This window comes from Trachurus trachurus (assembly GCF_905171665.1).
Source record: "Trachurus trachurus genome assembly, chromosome: 17".
Lineage (NCBI taxonomy): Eukaryota > Metazoa > Chordata > Actinopteri > Carangiformes > Carangidae > Trachurus > Trachurus trachurus.
In genome coordinates this window covers 20,991,569-21,012,401 of record NC_139900.1, presented here as the reverse complement: position 1 = coordinate 21,012,401, position 20,833 = coordinate 20,991,569, and the positions used below count along the sequence as shown (strand labels likewise).

The 20,833-nt window shown below is 41.5% G+C and overlaps 1 protein-coding gene across 1 annotated transcript in view; it reads right to left on the bottom strand.

Annotated features, from left to right (window-relative positions):
* astn1 (astrotactin 1) overlaps positions 1 to 20,833 on the bottom strand; it is a gene marked incomplete at both ends in the record, with an annotated part of 556,709 nt that overhangs the window by 418,954 nt on the left and 116,922 nt on the right. Inside the window, 3 exons of the mRNA XM_083991516.1 lie at positions 5,913 to 6,062; positions 10,784 to 10,926; positions 12,065 to 12,333. Coding sequence (XP_083847642.1) covers positions 5,913 to 6,062; positions 10,784 to 10,926; positions 12,065 to 12,333 — 562 coding nt within the window. The remainder of the gene's footprint in view (positions 1 to 5,912; positions 6,063 to 10,783; positions 10,927 to 12,064; positions 12,334 to 20,833) is intronic.

Sequence of the window (20,833 nt, the reverse complement as noted above, 5' to 3'; positions counted from 1 at the left end):
TTAATATTGTGCATTTGTTAGCCTTTTTTTTTACATACAGAGAGTACAGGTTTTGAAAAGGGTTTAAGTTCACTTTATAATGGAGTATGTTAATTTATAGGCTCCTACAGTATTTGTGTGCAGATAAATGTTAAAAATGCAGACTAAAAATCGACAGAATCGGCAATATCGTAGAATCGCAATTTAGATCGAATCGCCATCCAAAAAATCGTAGAAGAATCGAATCGGGAGAAAAGCATATCGTCCCAGCCCTAGAATCCAGTAGTAGGCCTACAGTACAATAATGAGCTGACACACCACACACACACTCCCTCTCTCTCTCTCTTCTCTCCTTTTTTGTTTTCCCCAATATGTTCCTATGTCTTATGTAATATCAAATACTCCCCATCAGTGTTGCTAATTTAATTGATTCATTTGATGGATAAAAATCTGTGTATGATTTTTATCTCTGTGTTCATCAAGATAATCGTGTGTTCAGTTAATTTTCTTTCAAAGTCACCTGCATCCTTCTATAATTATACTTTCTTTGTTTGATCACAGATATTTTCTCCTCCAGAAAGTAAAGTAATCATTTCTGCTTAAGAAACTCTCCTTGGCAGGCTTTTTGTTAGTACACCTGACTCCCATAAAACCATGAATATTAATACAATATTAATATTTATACGCCCCAAAGTCTTAACTGTTGTGCCGTCTTCGCCATTCATGCAGCAACTCCACCATAGCATCCCTGACCCTTTCCACTAATTTAGACATCATTAACTTCATTGCATTGTCTGGTCCACCACTAATTAGGACTAAATGATGCACCCGCGCAGCAATAATAATCATGAAATAGTGATGGGGGCCCGGAGGCCTGGGGCCACATCAGTCGCTCCATCAGACATCGCTTCCTCCCCATTTGTCATCTTTGTAGCTTTTGAAGTAACTCTGGAGTCCATTAAATGTGCTGACATACGGAGCAAAGAGAAGCACTTGGGCATCTTCAGCAGAAAAAAAAAGTGGGGGAAAGGAGTCATTACCTTACCTGCCAATAATGGCCACCGCACATCTACAGAAGTTGTCCATTGAGGACAACAATAGTTCTGTCTGTGAATATTTTATGACAAAGATGAAAACAGTTGACTGGAAACGCCAACAACAGCGACTGAAAGCTGCATGAAGCAGATCTAATTACCTGCTTAGACAGCCTCATTGCTATGCAGCCAGGTTTGTAGAAGACTGTCTTGTACCTGGAAGCAATGAAATTTAAAAGTGGTGTGTGTGTATATGTGTTATGTGTGTTGGTGAGGTACGTTAAGAAGCAACACCCTCTATTTTAATACAACTGTGGCAGCCAGATAATATATAATTATAATCACTGCGCCGGGATTTATTCCAGCTCTCCTTTTCTGTCTATTCTGAATTCTAGCAGTTGGAATAAACACTGTTGCTAAATTAATTGGGTGGACATCTCGTCTTTCTGTTTCTGAGTGTGGAGCTGCGGTGTCAGAGGGTCGGCTGGCTCCGAGACAGCAAAGCGGAGCAAGGACACGGCCGAGCTCTCAGAGACACAATCAAAGAGCGAGACCAAGGTAAAGTGTGAGGGGTTTTTATGTGGAAGGCAACAAAGAGTGGAGAATGTGAGCGAAGAACAAAGTCGCCCATGGACTACAGTAAACTGGAGCTTCGGCATTGGCTTGATGATAGCACAGACACACAAATCAACACCCAAACTTAGTTTACTATTATGTAATGTTTCCTGGATGTCTATCAGTTGTGGAGCAAAATGTTCCGACCCCAGCTGGATTCTTAAATTACTGCAGACAGGTGTCTCAGCTCACCAGCCAATGACAGAAATGAAAGAATTTACTGATTATTTCAAAAAATGTCCTTGGATGTATTCATATGAACATAATGCACAGTCATAGTATGGTAGCCATTGTGGCAGCTCGTGTCCTTGTGTTTAAAGGAGCTACAGTATATGCAAGAAATGTACAGTATGGCAATTCATCTTAAAATCACACAGTATGTCACAAGAGACTTAGGAATCATGTTAATCTGAAATACCGATCAAACTGACAACAATAGAACAGCCAGAATATTCACATTTTAAAATGTTATTAGCAGCATGCAAATCATGTTTGGGTTTAAGCCTGTTGCTCCACCCACCACTCTCTTCCCATCACCAAGTCAGTAGCATTTCAGCTTCCAGGTTGCCAGTTATCACTGAGCTGCAATATTTCTGAATTTGACTGCAGCAACAACAGTTTTGGCCACAGTCTTGCATATCGCTCCTTTAAGCATCCTCTGAACTAACTCTCCTCTAATTAAGTGTGTGCAAACATGTACCAGACTACCACACAGATGGTTCATTCTAACATGGTTGTGGATGTTTGATGACATGAATACTGCCTTAAGAACCAGCGTAGCTGGCAAGGCAACTGCTAATATTGTAACAGACAGTCACTACACCACTCTGCAACAACCAGCCAGTCAAATCTTTCCATTTTAAAAATCCTAAAATAGATTGAGGGAGATTTTGATACTTTAATTTGACAATGACATTTGGCTGGTGGCATTTCAGTGGTGACTCCAACACTGGTGAGCCTTCACACCCAAAAGAGTAATGTGTTAATAAAGGTAGTGTCCTACAGGTAGGAGGAAAAAAAAAAAAAGTCTAAGAAGTCTGGTTTGAACTTCATAAAAACTACATAGGCTACTGCATTGGAGTTTATAAAAGAACAAGTCCTCCAACAGGTTCCAATACAACACACCTAAACATGGCATCCATGTTTGATGGCTGACAATGATTAATATGATTTTTTTTTTTTTGTCCAACACCTCTATCTCAAACCACCACCATTCTTAAAGGTTGGTTCTGGAGTTATGTGTCCAAAAATAAACACGAGACTTATACAAATGAAATCCATCTTAATCATCACAGTCTATGGGCTTCTAGTCCTGTGTGGTGGTGGCTGTGTTTGCAGCGCCTCCTCCCCCTGCCTGTATTTTGGTCTTTTGCTTTGTTTTGTTGTGCACGTGGACGTTTCTGGGTGGAGAGTGAGAGAGTCTGTGTTTTCTCTCCAGCCAATGACAGAGCTCAGGTGAAGCTACGTGCAGCAGAGTTAGGAGGCTCAGGGCTGCTAGCGCACTAGCTGTCCTGGATGCTGCCTAGTCTCTCTCTCTCTCTCTCTCTCTCTCTCTCTCTCTCTCTCTCTCTCTCTCTCTCAGCAGCAGTCAGGACCGCAAAGAAAAAGAAACAGTCTGAGTGAAGCGCTGGAGCTGTGGACCGATTCCCGACCACAAGACAACTAACGCCTCAAGGGGTAACAAGTACGGGGCCGTTGTAGTGAGCTAGCTCGATGCTAACTTCGGCTAGCGGTAGCGGTTAGCATCCGCCGCTAACACTGTCTTCCCAGCTCACCACAACGGCATAGGCTCCCGGTGTTGGTGACAAAGGGGTATCTGCCCACGGCTCCAGCCCTTCACTCTGACTGTATTTCCTTTCCTTTGCGGTCCTGATAACTGCTGCTGTCAGGGGCAGGAGGCTACACACTTGAGCCCGCGAGGAGGGGCCGAGTTTCAATGTTTTGTTTACAAACTGCAACAAACAAAACTCCAGACCCTACCTTTAAAAAAAAAAAAGAAAAAAAAAAAGAAAACCATGTTCAGTGTACCATGCTGTTTTTTTTTTTCACCAACTCCTTCACCATAACCTTCTCCTTAGACCCTTTCTGCTGCTCCTTCACACTGGCTTTGCTTTCACAGCTCAGAGACAGCAATCTCATTGTCCGCTCCAACAAGAGGTTTTTGTCAAGAGGTATGAAGACACGGCTCGTCTCAGGTGTTCAAGCATATGCCGACTGCCATGACCATCTTTTCACCGACAACCCTTCACCTCCACATATTAAACAGACTGGCAGCGCACAATGCTGCTGGATCACTCTTTTCACACAACCCCTTTGTGCCAGGACCCTAGAAGTGCCAACACAATTAGCTCATTAAAACGAATGAGGAGGCAGTTCTGCTTTTTTTTTTTGGAGTTTGACACGGTGCTTTTAAAGGCCTTGGACCTTCTGATGCTTTCATTACTATTGTATAAAGCCTCGCAGACTGGCCGGGAAAGAAAACATCACCCTGTCGTTTTGCAGCTCCACTGAAACCGTTACAGGATTTCTGGGCACGGGCATTTCTTTTTTTTTACTATCCAAACACCCCCATTCAGAGCTGCCCAGTGCCTCTTAGGGGCATTCACTCTTTGTTCTCACCCTCTATTATTGATAAGCAGGTGAACGCTGCCTTCTTCCTCTCTTGTTTCTCCATCACTGTGCAGGAAAGCTGCGGTGGCTGCAGGTGTGCACCGAAACAGGCAAGGCCAGAGAACGATGGGCAGAGAGAGGAAGAAATGAAGGAAAAGAAACGTGCTTCTACATTTTTAAACCGAGAATGTCCCAAGAATCATGTTGGGTTTCTGCCAGTGATCGATGAAAGAGAATTTAAAGGGATGAATGGGCGAACAAATACATGGGTGGTGGCTGCGATCGGTGATCAAATGTACAGATGAAAACACGGCTTGTGCCGTTCTAAAATAACAATCCTGCGAGACAGCGTGGAGAAAACAGCTGCATAATGTGTTCTCCAGTTTCTTCTCTTTTCTTTTTCTTTTTTTTTTTTGATAGGAAAGAAGTTTATTTCTGACGTTCAACACCACAGAATGGTTTTTAATTGGGCTGAAAATAAAGCACTCATGCAGCTAAGAGAGGAGGAAAGTGAGTGGTCTGAGGTCAACTAAAATTTTTAAAATGGCATTTTGAAAATGTCGTCGCCTTCCTTTTTTCCTTTTGTTTACCATAATGGGATGGAGTCTCTCCCATTTCATGCGCAGTAACCTTCATTTCCTTTGTTCCCCGGTCTCCTGCGTGACTCCTACACTGTCACAGCTCAGGCAGGCGGCAGCCAGCATGGAGGGAGATGGAAGTTGGTGATGATGACAAATGAATGCAACAAGAACAAAACGTACTTGAGATGGATTGACTGACTGATGTAGTGGAATAAGAAAAGTTTAACAAAGTACACGTCTGAGGTTTCACATTCACACCGCATTCACGCTATATAAAAACTTTTATTGGTTTGTTGTTCAAAGTGTATTCATCCCTCGGGATAATATGGATCATAGAGAATCTTTTCTTACACTGCTCTGCGTTCTTTACTGTATTGTTGATAGCTTTTGTCCACCGAGTTTTTGAAAATGTCTCCGGGTCCTTGGGAGTTTTCCAAAGGGCACTCGTATTATTGTGAAAGATTAAACCTGCGTGGTGGCATTCAGAGACTCACCGTGACTTCTCACAGGAGGCAGAGCTGCGAGAGATAAACATGTGGAGATAAAAGTATAAAAAAATGTGCAGCTGGGTGCTGATCAATGCCGCGGCGAGATGAGGACCTAATAGCTCCGCGTCATGGTGCATTTTTATTGAAAGAAAAAGAAGAAATGTGTTTTCACAGCAGTAAATAAAATATTTGTTTTGACTGTGTGTGACGGGGCCCTTGAACACAGACGTATGGGCCGAGTGGAGTCCAAATTCTAATTCTAACATCCTAAATGTTGCAGCCCTGCAGGGTGTATGGATTTCTGGATGTCTTATCCTCTTCTTTTAAGTGGATTGATAAATGTGTTAACAAACAGCTGCGTATCGGCACATCATGTGTTTACAGAGCGACATTAGCATTTATTTACTGTTTCGGATCACCCGGTGAAACGAGGCTTTTCACTGACAGTCGCAGCGGTTGGATGTAGAAATGAAACAATTAACCAGACAAGACGCCGCTTGTTGCTGCCGGTGGTAGGTGGAACTCGTGGAGCGGCCGTTTTGAAACGGGATTTATTTTCTTCTTTTCTCTGTCAAAGGGTAAATCTACGGGAGAGGCTGACTCACCGCGGGTGTTGCTGGAGAGGCGCTTGCGCTGGCTGGTGGACGTGTTGTGCGGAAGCAGGGTGTTCTGCTGGTGGTTGCTGTCGATGGGACTCGTGGCGATGATGTTGTCCTTGTATTTGTTCATCAGGGCCAGCTTGGTGTTGTCACTCACTGTGGAGAGGTGGGATGTAATTACCAATGTGTAAATAAATAAATAAGAAGAGCAGAGGCACAAAGTGAAAGCTTTCTCTCAAAACTGACATTTGTAACTCCTCAAAAAAAGGGTTGTTGGCAGGAGATAGGAAGTTTTTAAAGCAAAAAGTAAAGTAATAAGTAAAATACACATCCAGCAGGTTGTTAACTAAGGGAGTCAAACGTGTAATAAAAGCTGGCATGAAATTAAAAGTCATTAAGGGAATATGCAGAAGGCATTTAAGTCTCACAGGATGAAATCATTGGCTTTGGTAAATATTAACAGGTGAAGTTTCCCCAGAAACAATGAAAAAAAAGGTGAAAATGTCTGTCATTTGATTGGTCAGTCAGTTTGATTAATTAGATGTTGTTTCATTCATGGTCCCTATAGAATGAATGAATCCTCCTGACACCTTGACGTTTCCCTCTAACATCACCACCAGGCAGACACTCCTGGCTTTTAGTAAAATGCCTTGTCACCCATATGATAAACTGCTGTGACATTTGCTTCAGATATCCATGATCCCCAGAGGATGAATCTTAATGTGTTTTTGATGACACGCTGACTTTTCCTGCGCTGCCACCATACGGTTTACATTTACAGTTTCTGAGCCACACTGGATGGATTGCCATGCAATTTGGTACGCACATTCACTTTTTTCTTTTTTTTCCCCCTCAGGATGAATTGTAATCATTTTGGTAATTAAACATGGTGATTGTAATCAGCTTCAGCTGTACTTTGAGTTTCTTGCTGATTAGCAACGTTAGCATGTTAACAAAGTTAACTTTCACAACCCTACTTTACCACTCCGTTGTTGGTTTTGGTAAACCCAGCATCTATCTGTGGCTCTTTGCTGCTTAATGTTTATGTTTTTTCTCTCCACACAGACAGACGACCTCAGCTCAATGTAAATAGCAGCTGTCAATCAACTCTGAGCCAATATGAGAGCTCTTATTCATATAAACTGACACTGAAACAACTCACAGCTTCCCAGGCCAATTATTTATTGTGAATGTTATTTGACAGTAAAGAAGGTCTTGGTTCCATACTGATACTATAAAAGTATCAAAGCCCAAGTCCACACAGAAATGCACATCACTTGATTCACAAACTGAGCTTTAAAAGCAGCTTCTGTAACTTTGCTCTGATGACTGGCTCAAAGAGCTGTAGATTAATAATTTGCTTTTTGAAGTGAATTGAGTTAATAGTAATGTACAATATGATACAATTCTTATCAAATGTCAGTGGAAAGGGTATAGTAAGAGCAGCCAAAAACATATTTATATTCCATTATATTAGCCTAAACATAATTTTCAATGCGTAGCCTGCTCCCATCATTGTCGATGTCTTTAGTCCATCACATTAACCATCATAATTAGCATAATTTACAGAGTGACTCTCTTTCCATCACTTGTGGGGTGGAGCTGTTTGGTTACAGTGAGGGAGCTTCACATAGTGTTGCTGTAAAATACAATCTCTTGATGAATCTCAGCAGTGACTCCATGCTGCTAATTGAAATTCAGAAAGTATACCTGCATCACAACTGCTCCTTTTCATGGACTCAGTCTCATGGGAATGGTGCTCAACTCCAACATCCACTGATCATGAAAGCAAGTAAGTATAGTATAGTTTTTAAAACAGATTCTTGGCAGGCATGGAAGCCTTTGATTATTCAAAAGCGGGGGGAATAAACCCTTCAAAAGAAAACCTGCAGTTTTGATATTTACAACTGATATAGTGTCTGCATTTTAAAAAAAAACACATGAACAAATACCTCATTTGTTTTTCTGTTCCTTTTTGTAAAGAAAAGGTATTTCCTGCTTCCACGTGTGTGACGGTCACATTTTAGTCATCTGCCAATAGCTCTACATACACTTAGCTCATTATTTCCCTCCTATATGTGAAAATAAAACATGTGAAATGTATTTAATTAAAAATCAAATTAGTTTTCTTCAGTTTCATGCTGATTATTTCAATTATTGCTTTTCTGTTAATGTAATTATACTGTCCCCCACATCGAAAATAATTTATCTCACATCCTCATACCTACTGCAATACTGGCAAAAGTGACCTTTTTGGCCTACTGTCTTATTGCTTTGTTTTTTATTTAAAATGGTATAGCTGCAGAGGAGGGAAAATAACATGAGGCTGTAACTTGGTTAAGTGAGGGCTTCAACCATGCAGCATAATCTGTCATTTAAAAGGTTTTTGAAAAGTTTCATAGGCACAGTAAAATAAGCTCTTTTATCACCACCTAGAAAACATATTTAACACAAGAACATTAATTAAACCATCATCATCAGGGAGAGCTGAATTCTTACTTAGAAACAACTTCTGAAATTGCCAGGGACAGTTACTGTATTACTGTAGATGCTGACGATAGCTTGAAGCTGAAACTGATTTTTAATAACAAGACTATTTCACTGTGAGTTCTGGCGTTTTGTTTATCCCATTGTCTCCTTTTGTACTGTAAATGGCCACAATAAGAAACTGACACGACATCCAACAGAAGGTCGGTTGAAAAAAGAACGGAAGAAAACTTTGATCCTGGAGGTCAGTTTGTGTCATTTTCAAGGAACAATAATGTCCTAAATAATGACAATGGGCTCAGATGGGCAGAGTGAAACATTTGCTAAAATACATTGACAAGCCGCAGTGAATCAATAAGAATGTCCTTTGGACGGATGAAACTAAATTTGAGCTTTTTGATCACATCAGCTGTATGAATGAGGCTCTGAAAGAGAGACCCCCTGAGGAACATGGAGGAGACTCAGGTATGTTACCAAGCTGCTTTGCTGTGTCTGGTTTAGAGTGCACTGAGTGTGAAATCAGACGACCATCAAGACACTCTGGAGTGAAACATACTCCGTCTCAGGTCATGGTCACACACATTTCCTCCTGAATACTCCCATCAACCTCATCCCTCCTTACATGAAGCTTTGTGTTTTGTTTAGTTTTACCAGAAACATCCGATTCATGAGCCCTCCAATGTTAAGTTAAGTTGTTAAGTTTAATATGAAGCTTTTCCCTGTGGGTGTGTTAATATAAGTTAGTCAGGATGTCAACTCTGTGAACAAGAACTAAAACATCTCAGAGACCTGAGAGATTTGAAACCATAATGACAATATGTAGCTGGTGATGAAAATAATCAAACTCCTCATCAGCTTTTTAGCATTGAGGCTGCATTAGTTGATTATTTTGTCCACTTAGGAACAGCAAAAATACACAAACATCTCCCAGACAATAATTCATATCATATGTTTAGACTTTTTCCCCCATTGCTAACAGGCTAGTAAACTACCGTAAAATTTGGAATATAAGTTGCACTGGAATAAAGGTCGCAGTCTATTTTTGAGGGTCTTTTGAGGGTTTTAATAAAAACGTCATACAAGTTATTCCACAAGTCTACAACGTGAAGTTTCTGTGCTGCAGTACTGTAGCTTGTTCTTGTTATTCTAAATTAAAAAAAGAAAAAGAGATTGTGGGGTAATTTGAATATTGTACATTTAGCGCAACATAGCACGTGTGTGTGTGCCCGTGCGTTAGAGAGAGACTGAGTCCAGCAGGAGGAGGGGCGGACTGACAGAAATGAGAAATGGTGAAACGCTTTTAAAAAGAAACATAACAATAAGATTATTTTCTGGGCGAGACTATGGCGGACCGTTAATTTATGGGAAAACACCATTCCGCATAATTGTATGCGGATACAGGATGCATCATTGTTTGTGGTCACAATGCGTCCATGACCACCCCTGGAGGTGGTTTGGCCGATCGGATCACTGTACTTTCATGTGGTCAAGCTCTATCTGACTGGAATCTGATCACTGAAACACATGTTAATTCCAGGTGTAAACGGGGTTGAAATTTGGTCTATAGGTCGCACCGTGGTATAACCCGCACCCAACTTTTTAGATGAAAAAAAAAGGGAAAAAAGGTGCGACTTCTACACAGAGTTTTACGGTATTTCCCGACACAGAGCAACATTAGGATTCATTTGTGGCCACCTGATGAATGCAAGTATGAGGGTTTGGTCTAGCAAGACTCTGCAGAAAAATGTCTGCCCTTCACTGCTTAATGTTCCCTCAGTCTTCTTCCTCTGCTGTTTGCCACCACAAAGTGGATTTCTGTGAGCTGTTTACTGAACCCAGCCACCTGCTGCTGCTGGAAATCAGGTTACAAAGAGGTGAGACTGAACAACACAGAAATGTCCTTTACAACTAAATGCTAAAGGAAATAAAATTAAAAAAAAGTCTCTTTTAAATACATAGCGAGTGATGAGTAATTCTGTGCTCGCTCTCACTTCAAGCGACCCCTTTCACATTACATCTACACCAATGAGCCAAAACATCACAGCTGCTCATAGGTGACGCAAATAACCATTATCATGTAACACGGGCACATTTCAAGGTCTAAGACTGTGAGTCAATTAAAACTTCTGTTGGAAAAAGTCGCACACAATTTTAATGATGGGTATGGGAGGAATGTGTCACACAACATGGAATGCATCGCACCGTGCTGTGTGAGGAGCTGTGCAGTCACAGACCTGTGCTCGCTCCGGTCATAATGCAGGTTAGTTTGTCTAATTCGGTGGTAATTTAAATAACGCTGTTCAGCGGACCTTTACGGCTGCTTTTGTTTTTAATTTCCATGATCTGCTCTGTCTTTTCCGACCTTGCTGTTTGTGCATCTGTCAACTTACCAGGTGCGAGGTCCATATTATTCTTGTCATTACAGCCCTGGAGAGAGTCCAGGGTACGGGTGACTTGGCTGGCAAACTCCTCGCCACCGTTCATACATTCCCTCTGCAGATGGTGACGTAGGTCAGTAATGTCATACTCGTACCTGGGGATGAGGCAGATATCAGTTACACCTGTGTTATCCTGATGTGTCTGGATTAAAATGAATACAAGTCTAAAATGTTGAGTGGATTATTAACCCTTTAAAGGGATAGTTCAACATTTTGGCAAATTTGCCTATTGCCATAATCCCTATAGTCATAGGAGTAGGTTTATTACCTTTAATTATCAATGCATGTTGTTTTGAGATCCATAGGGCAGAGAAGCAAGCTGCTCAGTGAACACAATGGAGGTGAAAGGTACACAATCCAATAACTTCACCACGCTATGGATGGATTGATTGATTGATTGATTGATTGATTGATTGATTGATTGATTGATTGATTGATTGATTGATTGATTGATTGATTGATTGATTGATTGATTGATTGATTGATAACTTTATTGAACAACATTAGACAAGTGTTCAAAAGGATTAAAAACACAATAAAGCCCAAAGACTTATTTCCACTGTGGTCCTATATTTGATGGTAGACAGTACACATGGATTTAAAACAAGGAAGACAAACACATAACACATGGACTAAAAACATGGGAGAGAGACACTAAGGCACATAGACTACAACATTGAAGAGAAAGAATCATCAATAATCATGTAACATAACGAGACAGAGTTGTTTTCGAGGCAAATGCATAGCCGGAACTACATTCCAGACACGGCTGCTGGGCGGAGGGATTTCAAAAGCGCAAGTATTTCCAAATATTTGCTTCATGTGTCGTAATGTTACATAATTGTACATGATTATTTCATAGTGTGGTGAATGTGCAGGTCACAACTTGTCCACCAGAGCGTTTTGGAGTTGTTGGATTGTGTATTTGATGAGTTAAAGGACAGGGGACCTGTACCATTCATCTCCATTGTGTTCACTGAACAGCTCACGTCTCTGCCCCGCCGATCTCAAAACAACATGCACCGATAATTAAAAGTAATTAACCTACTCCTATGACGATAGGGATTATGGCGGTAGGCGAATTTGCTAAAATGTTGAACTATCCCTTTAACATCCATCGGCCAGTGGGTGTTAAAGGGTTTTCAAATATATAATCTGGTCACTTTCAGATGCTTCATGTGCTCATATCTGTGGTTGAACTACTTCAGATTACATCCATCCCTCTATCCAAACCCTGCTTGTAGCTTGTACCCATCCAGAATCGGCGTCTCCCGGATGCTGAGGGTGCCGCTGGAGTTGGGCCCCTGACCCCGGGAGTTCCTCAGGCTCTCCCTCGCCTGGCCTCCCATCAGCACTGAGGGGATGTAGTGGATCTCATTAGCCGCCTCGGCGCTGGCGCTCTTCTGGGGCTGAGGGATGCGGCGGCGTTTACACCAGCGCCGGCGGGTGTAGAGGATCAGGACCAGGCACAGGATGGACAGCAGAAGGGCGATCATCCCGCCCTGAGGGGAGGAGGGTGGCATTTGGAGCAGAGACAGGGAGAAAAAAAAGGGAGAGGAGAAAAAAAAACAAAGAGAGAGGAAAAAAGAGAGAGTCAAAGGCGAGAACAGAGTCAGAGACTCTTGCCAAGTAGAATACGGATCAAAGTCACAGTCATGATGCCAACAGTAAAATCTGAAAAACATTGCCAGTGCAATTTAGTGAATAACACATACAGTGTTTTTAAACGGCAGCCGCTCTCACGCTACATTGCAGCCGCTTCACCTTGAAACAAAGGACAGCGAGGTTCAGAACATGGCTGCTGACTGATTGTTAGTAATTGAAGGCCATGTGGAACGTGTGCAGAGGTCACCAGCTCTAACCAACAACTTATCTTCAGGGACTTACACTCTTTAAATAGACTGGATCCCCACTGACAGTACAACATCGATGCTAAACCATCCTGACTGTTTAAAGAAATAACATGTATACTAATACTAATATTAAACACTTATGTTTGTATATTAACTACTGTCTGCTGCTCATTCAGCACCTACAGGAGGAAAAGGGTATTTCTCATTGCTTTAAATCGTTGTATTTGTGGGACTTCCGGACTGCGCTGGCTTCACGGCAGACTCACAGTGATGACAAGACATGATGGGTGCAGAGATCGAAGACGCTCCGTAGACATTTGACATTTCTTTCTTTTGTTTTCCATACAGTTCAGGGATGACATAGTCAGCTCGGGCAGATAAGATGCTGGGAGTCGCCGATGGCAAATTCAGATAATGACAAGACAAAAACAAAAACATAAGCTAAGTGGCGTGGGCTGTGTACAGTAAGGTTTTATTTATTTTGGAGGGTCAGTTTCATTCATCTCTAGCGCGGGCCGTAAGCATTCTCACAGTGGTTGCTTTGTGTTCTCCTTTTTAGCAACATCACCACATTTCCTGATAACAGAAATCCACTTGGCCCACATTATAACAAACGGGATGATCATTTCTAAAGTATGGTCCAGGTGTATCCTCCTCAGAGATGTGTGCTCTCCACCGGTCGATCGTGCATCAAAGAAAAAAGAAAGAAAGAAGAAAAAAAACTGTCATGGAAATACAGGAGATGGAAGTTTATTGCGACTTCAAATATCCGCTCAGAGATGTACTCCAGGAAGCGCTGATCCCAGATGACTGGGTCATTTCACATGACCACTTTCATTTTACTCTTTTTCCGTCTGATTTTAATGACTTATGAGGCTGTTCCAGGGGTTGAGGGATGCAGCAGCGTTCGCATCCTGCGGGTGCGGAGGACGGGGCACGGGCATAAGATGGACAGATGAAGGGCGTTGAGCCTGTCCTGAGGACAGGTTAGCAGGGAGGACGGAGACAAAATCTGACAGGAAGTGAGGGAGGACGAGAGACGGCGCAAATGGAGAGAGAGTCAAAGACACAGCTGGGGAAAAAAAAAAGGGAGAGCAGAGTCGGAGGATCTGGCCGAGGAGGAGGATATGGATCAGAGTCAAGTCAAGTCAAAAGCACATAGCCTGTGGAAACACAGGGGAGAGACAAGGGTTGTCAGCTTGAATATCAGACCATACTTCCCCATGAAAGAAAGCAGTGGGAGCAGAATGCTGCTCAGTCTTACTCATTCTTTATCTAATTCCATTATTTGCATTTGTAAGGTTACAGAAAGGAACTATTTAGAGAAAGTGACAGGAACGATGTGATAAAATACAGACGCGGTTATAATTTCGACTCGAAGACACAACGTTGGCCTGTACAGTATGTGCAGTTTACCACATCCGCGTCGCATAATCTGATGCTACCCAGCTGAGAGCGGAAATCAAAATGGGATACTTTGTGCAATTTGAAAAAAAAAAAAATGTCAGAAAGAGTTATGAAAATGTCAAGGTGACAGCACAAAGAGAGAGGGAGATGGCAGCAATTTGCCACTGGAGATGGATTTTAAAAAGCGAGTGAATCCATCTCAGTCAGACAGTTACAAACCCATTTAAAATTAGAACAAAAAGAACTGGGTCTCCCTCCGGCCAGATGCATACAGATGTTCCTGTCTCTGGGTGAACAATACTCATCCTGACACACAGGCTCCTTTTTTCTAATGTCACTAAAACTACTTTTAAAACAGAATTATTTACCTAATGACAGACAAAATAAACAGAATAATAATAAGGGCTAAGAAAAAAAAAGATCTTTAAAGAATGAAAGAAACAAATTGGAATTAAACTGTGCCAGTTGAGTCAAACACACAGAGGGCTACAGAAAGATAAGTAAAAACGATGAAAGGAAAACTGGATTTAATCAGTAATTAACATTTAAAAGATCCATTTTCAAATATATCAGGGGTTCTCACGCTGAATTAAAATGTGGTTTTCAGATGCTCGTATTAATCTAAAGTAGAGGTCTATTTGCATAAGTTGTTTGCTTAATCTGCATAGTCAAGGACATTAACAAATGACACCATGATACGAAGCCACTTATGCAGGAAATCTCCATGTGTGCTGGTCAGAGAGGAGGCCACAGTCACTTGGTTAGAAATGATTAAATTTCCAGCACTTTGAAAGTTACTGATAACATCTCACTGATCACACTCACATAAAACACATAAAACATAAAACAATGACTCTGTGCTGGATACAACCATACACTGTGTTAATGCATATCATATATACATGTCAGAGTGGCATAAATGCTTCCCATGTCTTGTTTAGGAGACTGGAAACACTACAAGTATGACCCCAACCAATCATCAAGCTCCACCATGCTTAAGTTCATAGGTCAGCAGGGAACCGTACTACAAACTGTCAATCAAGGCTACTGTAGAGCTGTGTGTGATGCTTTAGCTCAAACACAAACACGAAAAGGAAAAAAAAAAAATGATTGTGGAGCCGTCCCTGGGTCTGGTGAAGAGGACAGTGTGGACCGTCTGTCCTCCACGGAGAACTTGAGTTAAAGCAATACTTACCTTTCTGGAACTTTTGCACATTTCTTTGTCTAAGTTAAAATGCTATTAATAATCTGATGATACATTAAAATGTAAGAGAAATCCAACAGGGTTAAAAACTCATCATTTTTTCATTCTCATATAATTCTGAGAAAAGTCTGACCAATAATATTATTCGGTCCGATTAATAAGATTTGACGAGCGACCGAACCTACTTAATATGTAATCACTTTGTGAACCCCTCTCCTCCTCTCCCCCCTCCCGACCAGGAAGAACGCTTATTGACAGAGCAGCAGGACACAGAGAGCAGAGGAGACTAGAGTCACAACACACACTAGAAAGAAGGTTTTTGGAAATAAATAGTTTTTTAAAAGACCAATAGCTGCAGCCGCAGCTGGTCGCGGAGTTTCATGTCTGATATTGTAACATTGATAGTGATCAGCCCCGAGTGATACGTAAACACAGGAAGTCACATGTGTCTATAAAGCATCCAGTGCTAACGGCTAGGGGGCTAGGCTACTGTTAGCTCTGTGAGTTCTCAGCGGTCCGGACCCGGTTGAACTCCGGACCGGCGCGGCTCGGCGCGACTCGGCTCGGTCTGGATGTATTTTCGGCCTGAACCAGCGCATCAGGTGGCGCTGGTCCGGCCGCCAGCCCGGCTCGTTGAGAACTGTAATCTGTAACAATCACTTCCCCTGCGTCTCCAGTAGCAGTAGGCTAACAACAGTTTATTATAAAACTCATCAGTCATCATCACTGAGTCAGTTTATACGGTTTAAAACTCCGGTGTTGTGTTTGTTTGTGTTGTTCCCGTTTCACTCGCGTTCCTGTTCTGTTTACCGTTGCCATGCCAACGCATGCAGCAGGGAGGGAGGGGGCTCGTGGAGATGCGGCAGGAGTGAGAGGTGGGTGGGACTTGTGAGGGAGGTGGAGCTGTTGATTTTCAAATGTTTGTGCTGTGCTGAGTGAAATGCCAGATCGGTAAGTATTGCTTTAAGTGAACAAATATGTACACCTCAAAACCATTCACTCATGGTGCTTTTCCACTACACAGTCACAGCACGGCTCCATTTAGGTGCTTTTCCATTACAGCTGAGTTCTTCATAGTTCCTCCTACGGCCACGTCGTCTCGCTCTCTTTTTTTGGTCCTCTCGTCAACTCCAAAGTCACTCGTCTGCACCTCGATTACGGACCACAGCGTGGTTTTCCACACAGTGCTCTAACTCAGGTGAAAGAACGACAACAGTCTCAGTACAGATCAGTGGTCACTGCTGCCGCTGTGTTTTTAAAATTAGTGGGTTTGATTCTCGTTTGGGGCGCGACTCGTGACTCTTCTAGTGACAACGCTCTGGCCAATCAGTGGAAGGCAGTCAGTTGACATCACGTTTTAGTATCGCTTGGCTCGCTTGGAACCTGGGCTGCAGGCGTTACCAAAAAAGTACCAGGTACTAGAGGCTGGTGGAAAAGCAAAAAAAAAAAGTAGAGCCGTGCCATGCTGTACCACACTAGTGGAAATGCATCTTTACACAGCACACATGGAGCGGGCTAACAAACCTTCACGGTGTGTAAACAATGCGTCAGAGCGCTCTGTCATCCTATTGGTCAATGTTGAGGTTCACGTCATAGGAGATTCAAACTCCCACAACAAAAAACACAAAAAAATTCTACCATGCCAGACTTTTTTGTCGGGGCCTTGTGGAGTGTCCTCGGTTAAGTGACACTACGGCACGTTCATAATCGGCCCGAGTTTGTTGTCTAATCCAGCGCTGGATGCTACATAATATTTTAGTACAGTATGTATTAAAGTAATAGCTATTGATATTTGACATAGGGCTGTGAGACACTTATCAATCATTAATGCATTACCTGCAGTAGATTCAGATCAGCATGCTCCCAGTTTAGAGAGGCAGCTGAGTGATGAGGCCATCCACAAACACCTGGTTCACACACTTAAAAAAAAGCACACTGGAAAAGCTCATATCAGTTGAAGTGCTTGCTTGATTCTGAATATTTTCCACACTCACACAAGCCCACTCTGGCTCTGAAACAGCTGAGTTTCAGCTGTCAAGTTTGCCTAGTACCAGTGGATCTGAACCCACTGCAGGTAGACAACCATAAAGAACCCAACGCCCTGCACTTAATCAATATTCTGTCAGGTTTGAGGGAAAGACGCACCAAATGCAGACACCAAAGACAGGGTGATGGGCAACCAAAATGTAATTTATTGAACAAAAAAAAGGGGCAAAAGCAAAATGTCTCTGAACAAAAACCAAAGTATCAAAAGGTCAACTGGCCAAACTTAAAGAGGAACACAAAGGGCCTCCCACAAATTACAACAGGAAATAAGAAAATACAAAGGAAATCCAAGCACAAACTCAAAATCAGAAGAAACCAAGGACTAGGTTAGGGGTAAAACATGGGAGTATAAACACACAGACAAATGGAAGACAGCGAAACACAGGCGCCAACACATTAGGGCGGGGCAGGTGCTGATGATTAGAGACAGGAAAAAGACAAGGGAGATTTCAAAATAAAACAGGAAAAACTTCAACTAAACCAGGGAACACATGGAGGACATGACATGTTCTGTATTACGACAATTTTTCACCAAACTCAGTGTGCAGATCGATAAAATCTTTTAGCATCATTTATTGTTTGGGTTTTCAACCAGTTGTTTTTTTATTCAGCCTCTCCAGTTTGATTAAAGTTATGAATTATCTATTTAATGTGTTTAAGCATGAATCAATTTAAAGAAGAACAAATATTTCCCAAAGGAGTTGGTGGATCCTTCAACTTGTGAAGTCGCCAGATATTGCCTTTTCTTTTTTCTTTTTTTTCCCCCTTTTCTTTTAATATGAATATATTCTTGTCCCAGTCCATTGTGCTAATGGTAACTATAGTGGTCTTACTGTAGTCTCTACCCTGGAAACTTTGCCTTATCAATCCCCAGAAAAACAAAAAAACATCATATTTTGAGCTTGTGTTCACTCTAGAGGGCCCTCCTGTTCCAACACAAACAAACTGAAGCTGTCCGATGTCTATTTCATTCTTTCTGACCATATCCAATGAATGATGGAAATCCTGGTATCCCTGTCCACGCTGCTTATCTAAAATTCACGGGTCTGTGTTTTGACCTGTGTGGACATCTGTATTGATTAAAAGTGAGACAGGCGACTAAAAAATGTGTCTGAAACAAATCCGGTGTAAAAGGATACAGGGAGCGGTGGAAGGACAGTGGATAAACGATCTGTCAGAACTGTGAAGGGGGGTGGGAGAGTACATTTCGGTGATGGGAGTGGTGGGTAGTGGATCTGAATGCAATTTAAATAGAATTATTGTTGAAAAAGAGCTTGAATTCTGCTATTGTTATAATGAACATGGTAAAATAAAGATAGTGTGGAGGAATTTTCTGATTGAGCAAGTGAACATATTTATATATCAAAAGGACAGGTTTAATGTTAAGCACCGCCATTGTTTCATTCATTACTGAGTAAACGAGAAGATGTCAAATGTCAAGCACTTTGAATGGTTCTCAATCAAATCTACCTCAGTGACAAATGTAATTCAAACCCATCAACATGCATTAGCGCCCGTGCGTAGCAGGGCTAATACAGGCGATATGGAAAGAACCGGTCTAATGCCAGGCATTACTTGGAATCAAAGTGAGGACTAAGTGGACTGTGTCCTCTTATAGAGCCAATAAAACCAAACCACATATCAAAGCATGCCAGCGCTCAGGGCCTATAATCCACTTACTAACGGATGAGGATGATGTTATAATGGCTCCAGTGCTCCTTATGACTTACACTCCTGTCATGTAAGTTCTGAATGGAGGAGAGAAGACATGGCCTTTCTCAGTCTGACAGAGCAGGCATGGTATTAGCACTGAGCTATCAATCTGTCACTTAGTCTTTGGATATGAGGCATTAAGACGCAGGAAGGGGGGAAGATCTAGACTATCTGACAGTAACAAGATAGCAAAAGGAAGTTTCTTACTTTAAATATAATACAATTTTGCCATAGCCAAAGGGTCACTGATTGAATCTGACGAGCAAGATGCAATATTAATGAAAGAAAAAGGAAATGAGGGAAATTGACAGTATTCATACTGAATGGTTATTCCGCCAACTCTTGAATTCAGGGTTAAAGTTGTCCAGGTGAAATATTTGATACTTTGACTAAAAAGAAATGGAATGGAATGAGAGTGGAGGTGTGGGTCTCATTAGAAACCAACAGTCTGAGCTGGCACAGATGACATTTAACAAATATGAGGGCTACAACCTTGTTTCACACACACACACACACACAAAAAGGTTACTCCACTAAAACCTAAAGTGGTTTCATTCTTTTGTCCTGCTATATGTTGAAAGTTTGTCTAACTGTCACCAACAAGTCTGGGAGTTGAGCTCGGCTCTAAACTACAGTATGTGTGCATATTTTATGTAATGATAGGGAATACAATTTGCAACATCACATAATATTCTGCGGTACTTGGCTTCACCATTCTCATTATGTCTTTATTTATACTGGAAAATCAGTGAGGGTAAAGCATCGTTTGCAATTAGGTTGAGTACAAAATAAAAATACAAGATGAAATAAGAACACCAATTAACACGAACATATAAATACGACTCATTTCCAAAGTGCTGTACTGAGTTCCAGGTGGATGCTGTAAAGAAGTCAGGAGCAGTCTTTAAAAACTTAAGTGTGAACTTCAGGTATGTGAGCTGCTTTAATGTCCTAATTATGCCTCATTATATCCAATTATGTTACTGATTGTCTCTTTCCTATGGAACTGTATCTCACATGTATATGATATATTTATCTGGTTTCAAGCATGAGTACAATTTCATATTCTCAATCTCAACTGGGGGAAAAAAAACGTTTAACTGTTCAAGCGACTATCGTTTCCAAAGTTTTCATCTGCTCAAACCCAAAACTCATTTTTGCGCTTGTTGAGGCGTGACTAATTCATTTGGCGCCGGTGAACGAGATGTTTCTACAAGCAGCCAGAAAATTAGAAACATACAGCAGAACGCACGGAAAATAATCGCTCGGGTGTTTTGTATAGAACCGTGTGACAATCAATTACTATTAGTCAGGGAGTTGTGATGATTATTGAGTCGTCGAGTTCAGATAAGACAGAGTCTTGTCCTGAGGAACACAACAGTCATGTAAATGTACACTTTAAATAAGATCTGAATTACTTGCAAAGACATTTTAGTGCTTAAGCCTGTTTTGCATAGTCTAATCTCAGCTTCAAAACGAGAAAAAAAGAAAACAGAAAAAGGAGAACTTACTCACATTTTCTCTTGTAAGGTCAATGCACAGCACTTAGACCCTCTAATGACACTATTGTGATGTAATTGCAGTATAAAGTATGAGCATGGTAAATGCTTTTAATCCCTGAATTTATAAATTGAATAAAAGTGGTGGCAGAAACTTGTCCATTTATCCTCATGGAAGCAAAACAATACAACCAGGCAGGTACAGTATGGCAGCCAGGGGAACTTGGGGGGAAAAAAAGCAAAGAAACAAAAACAATTTGAGAGGAAGGATGAAGAAACA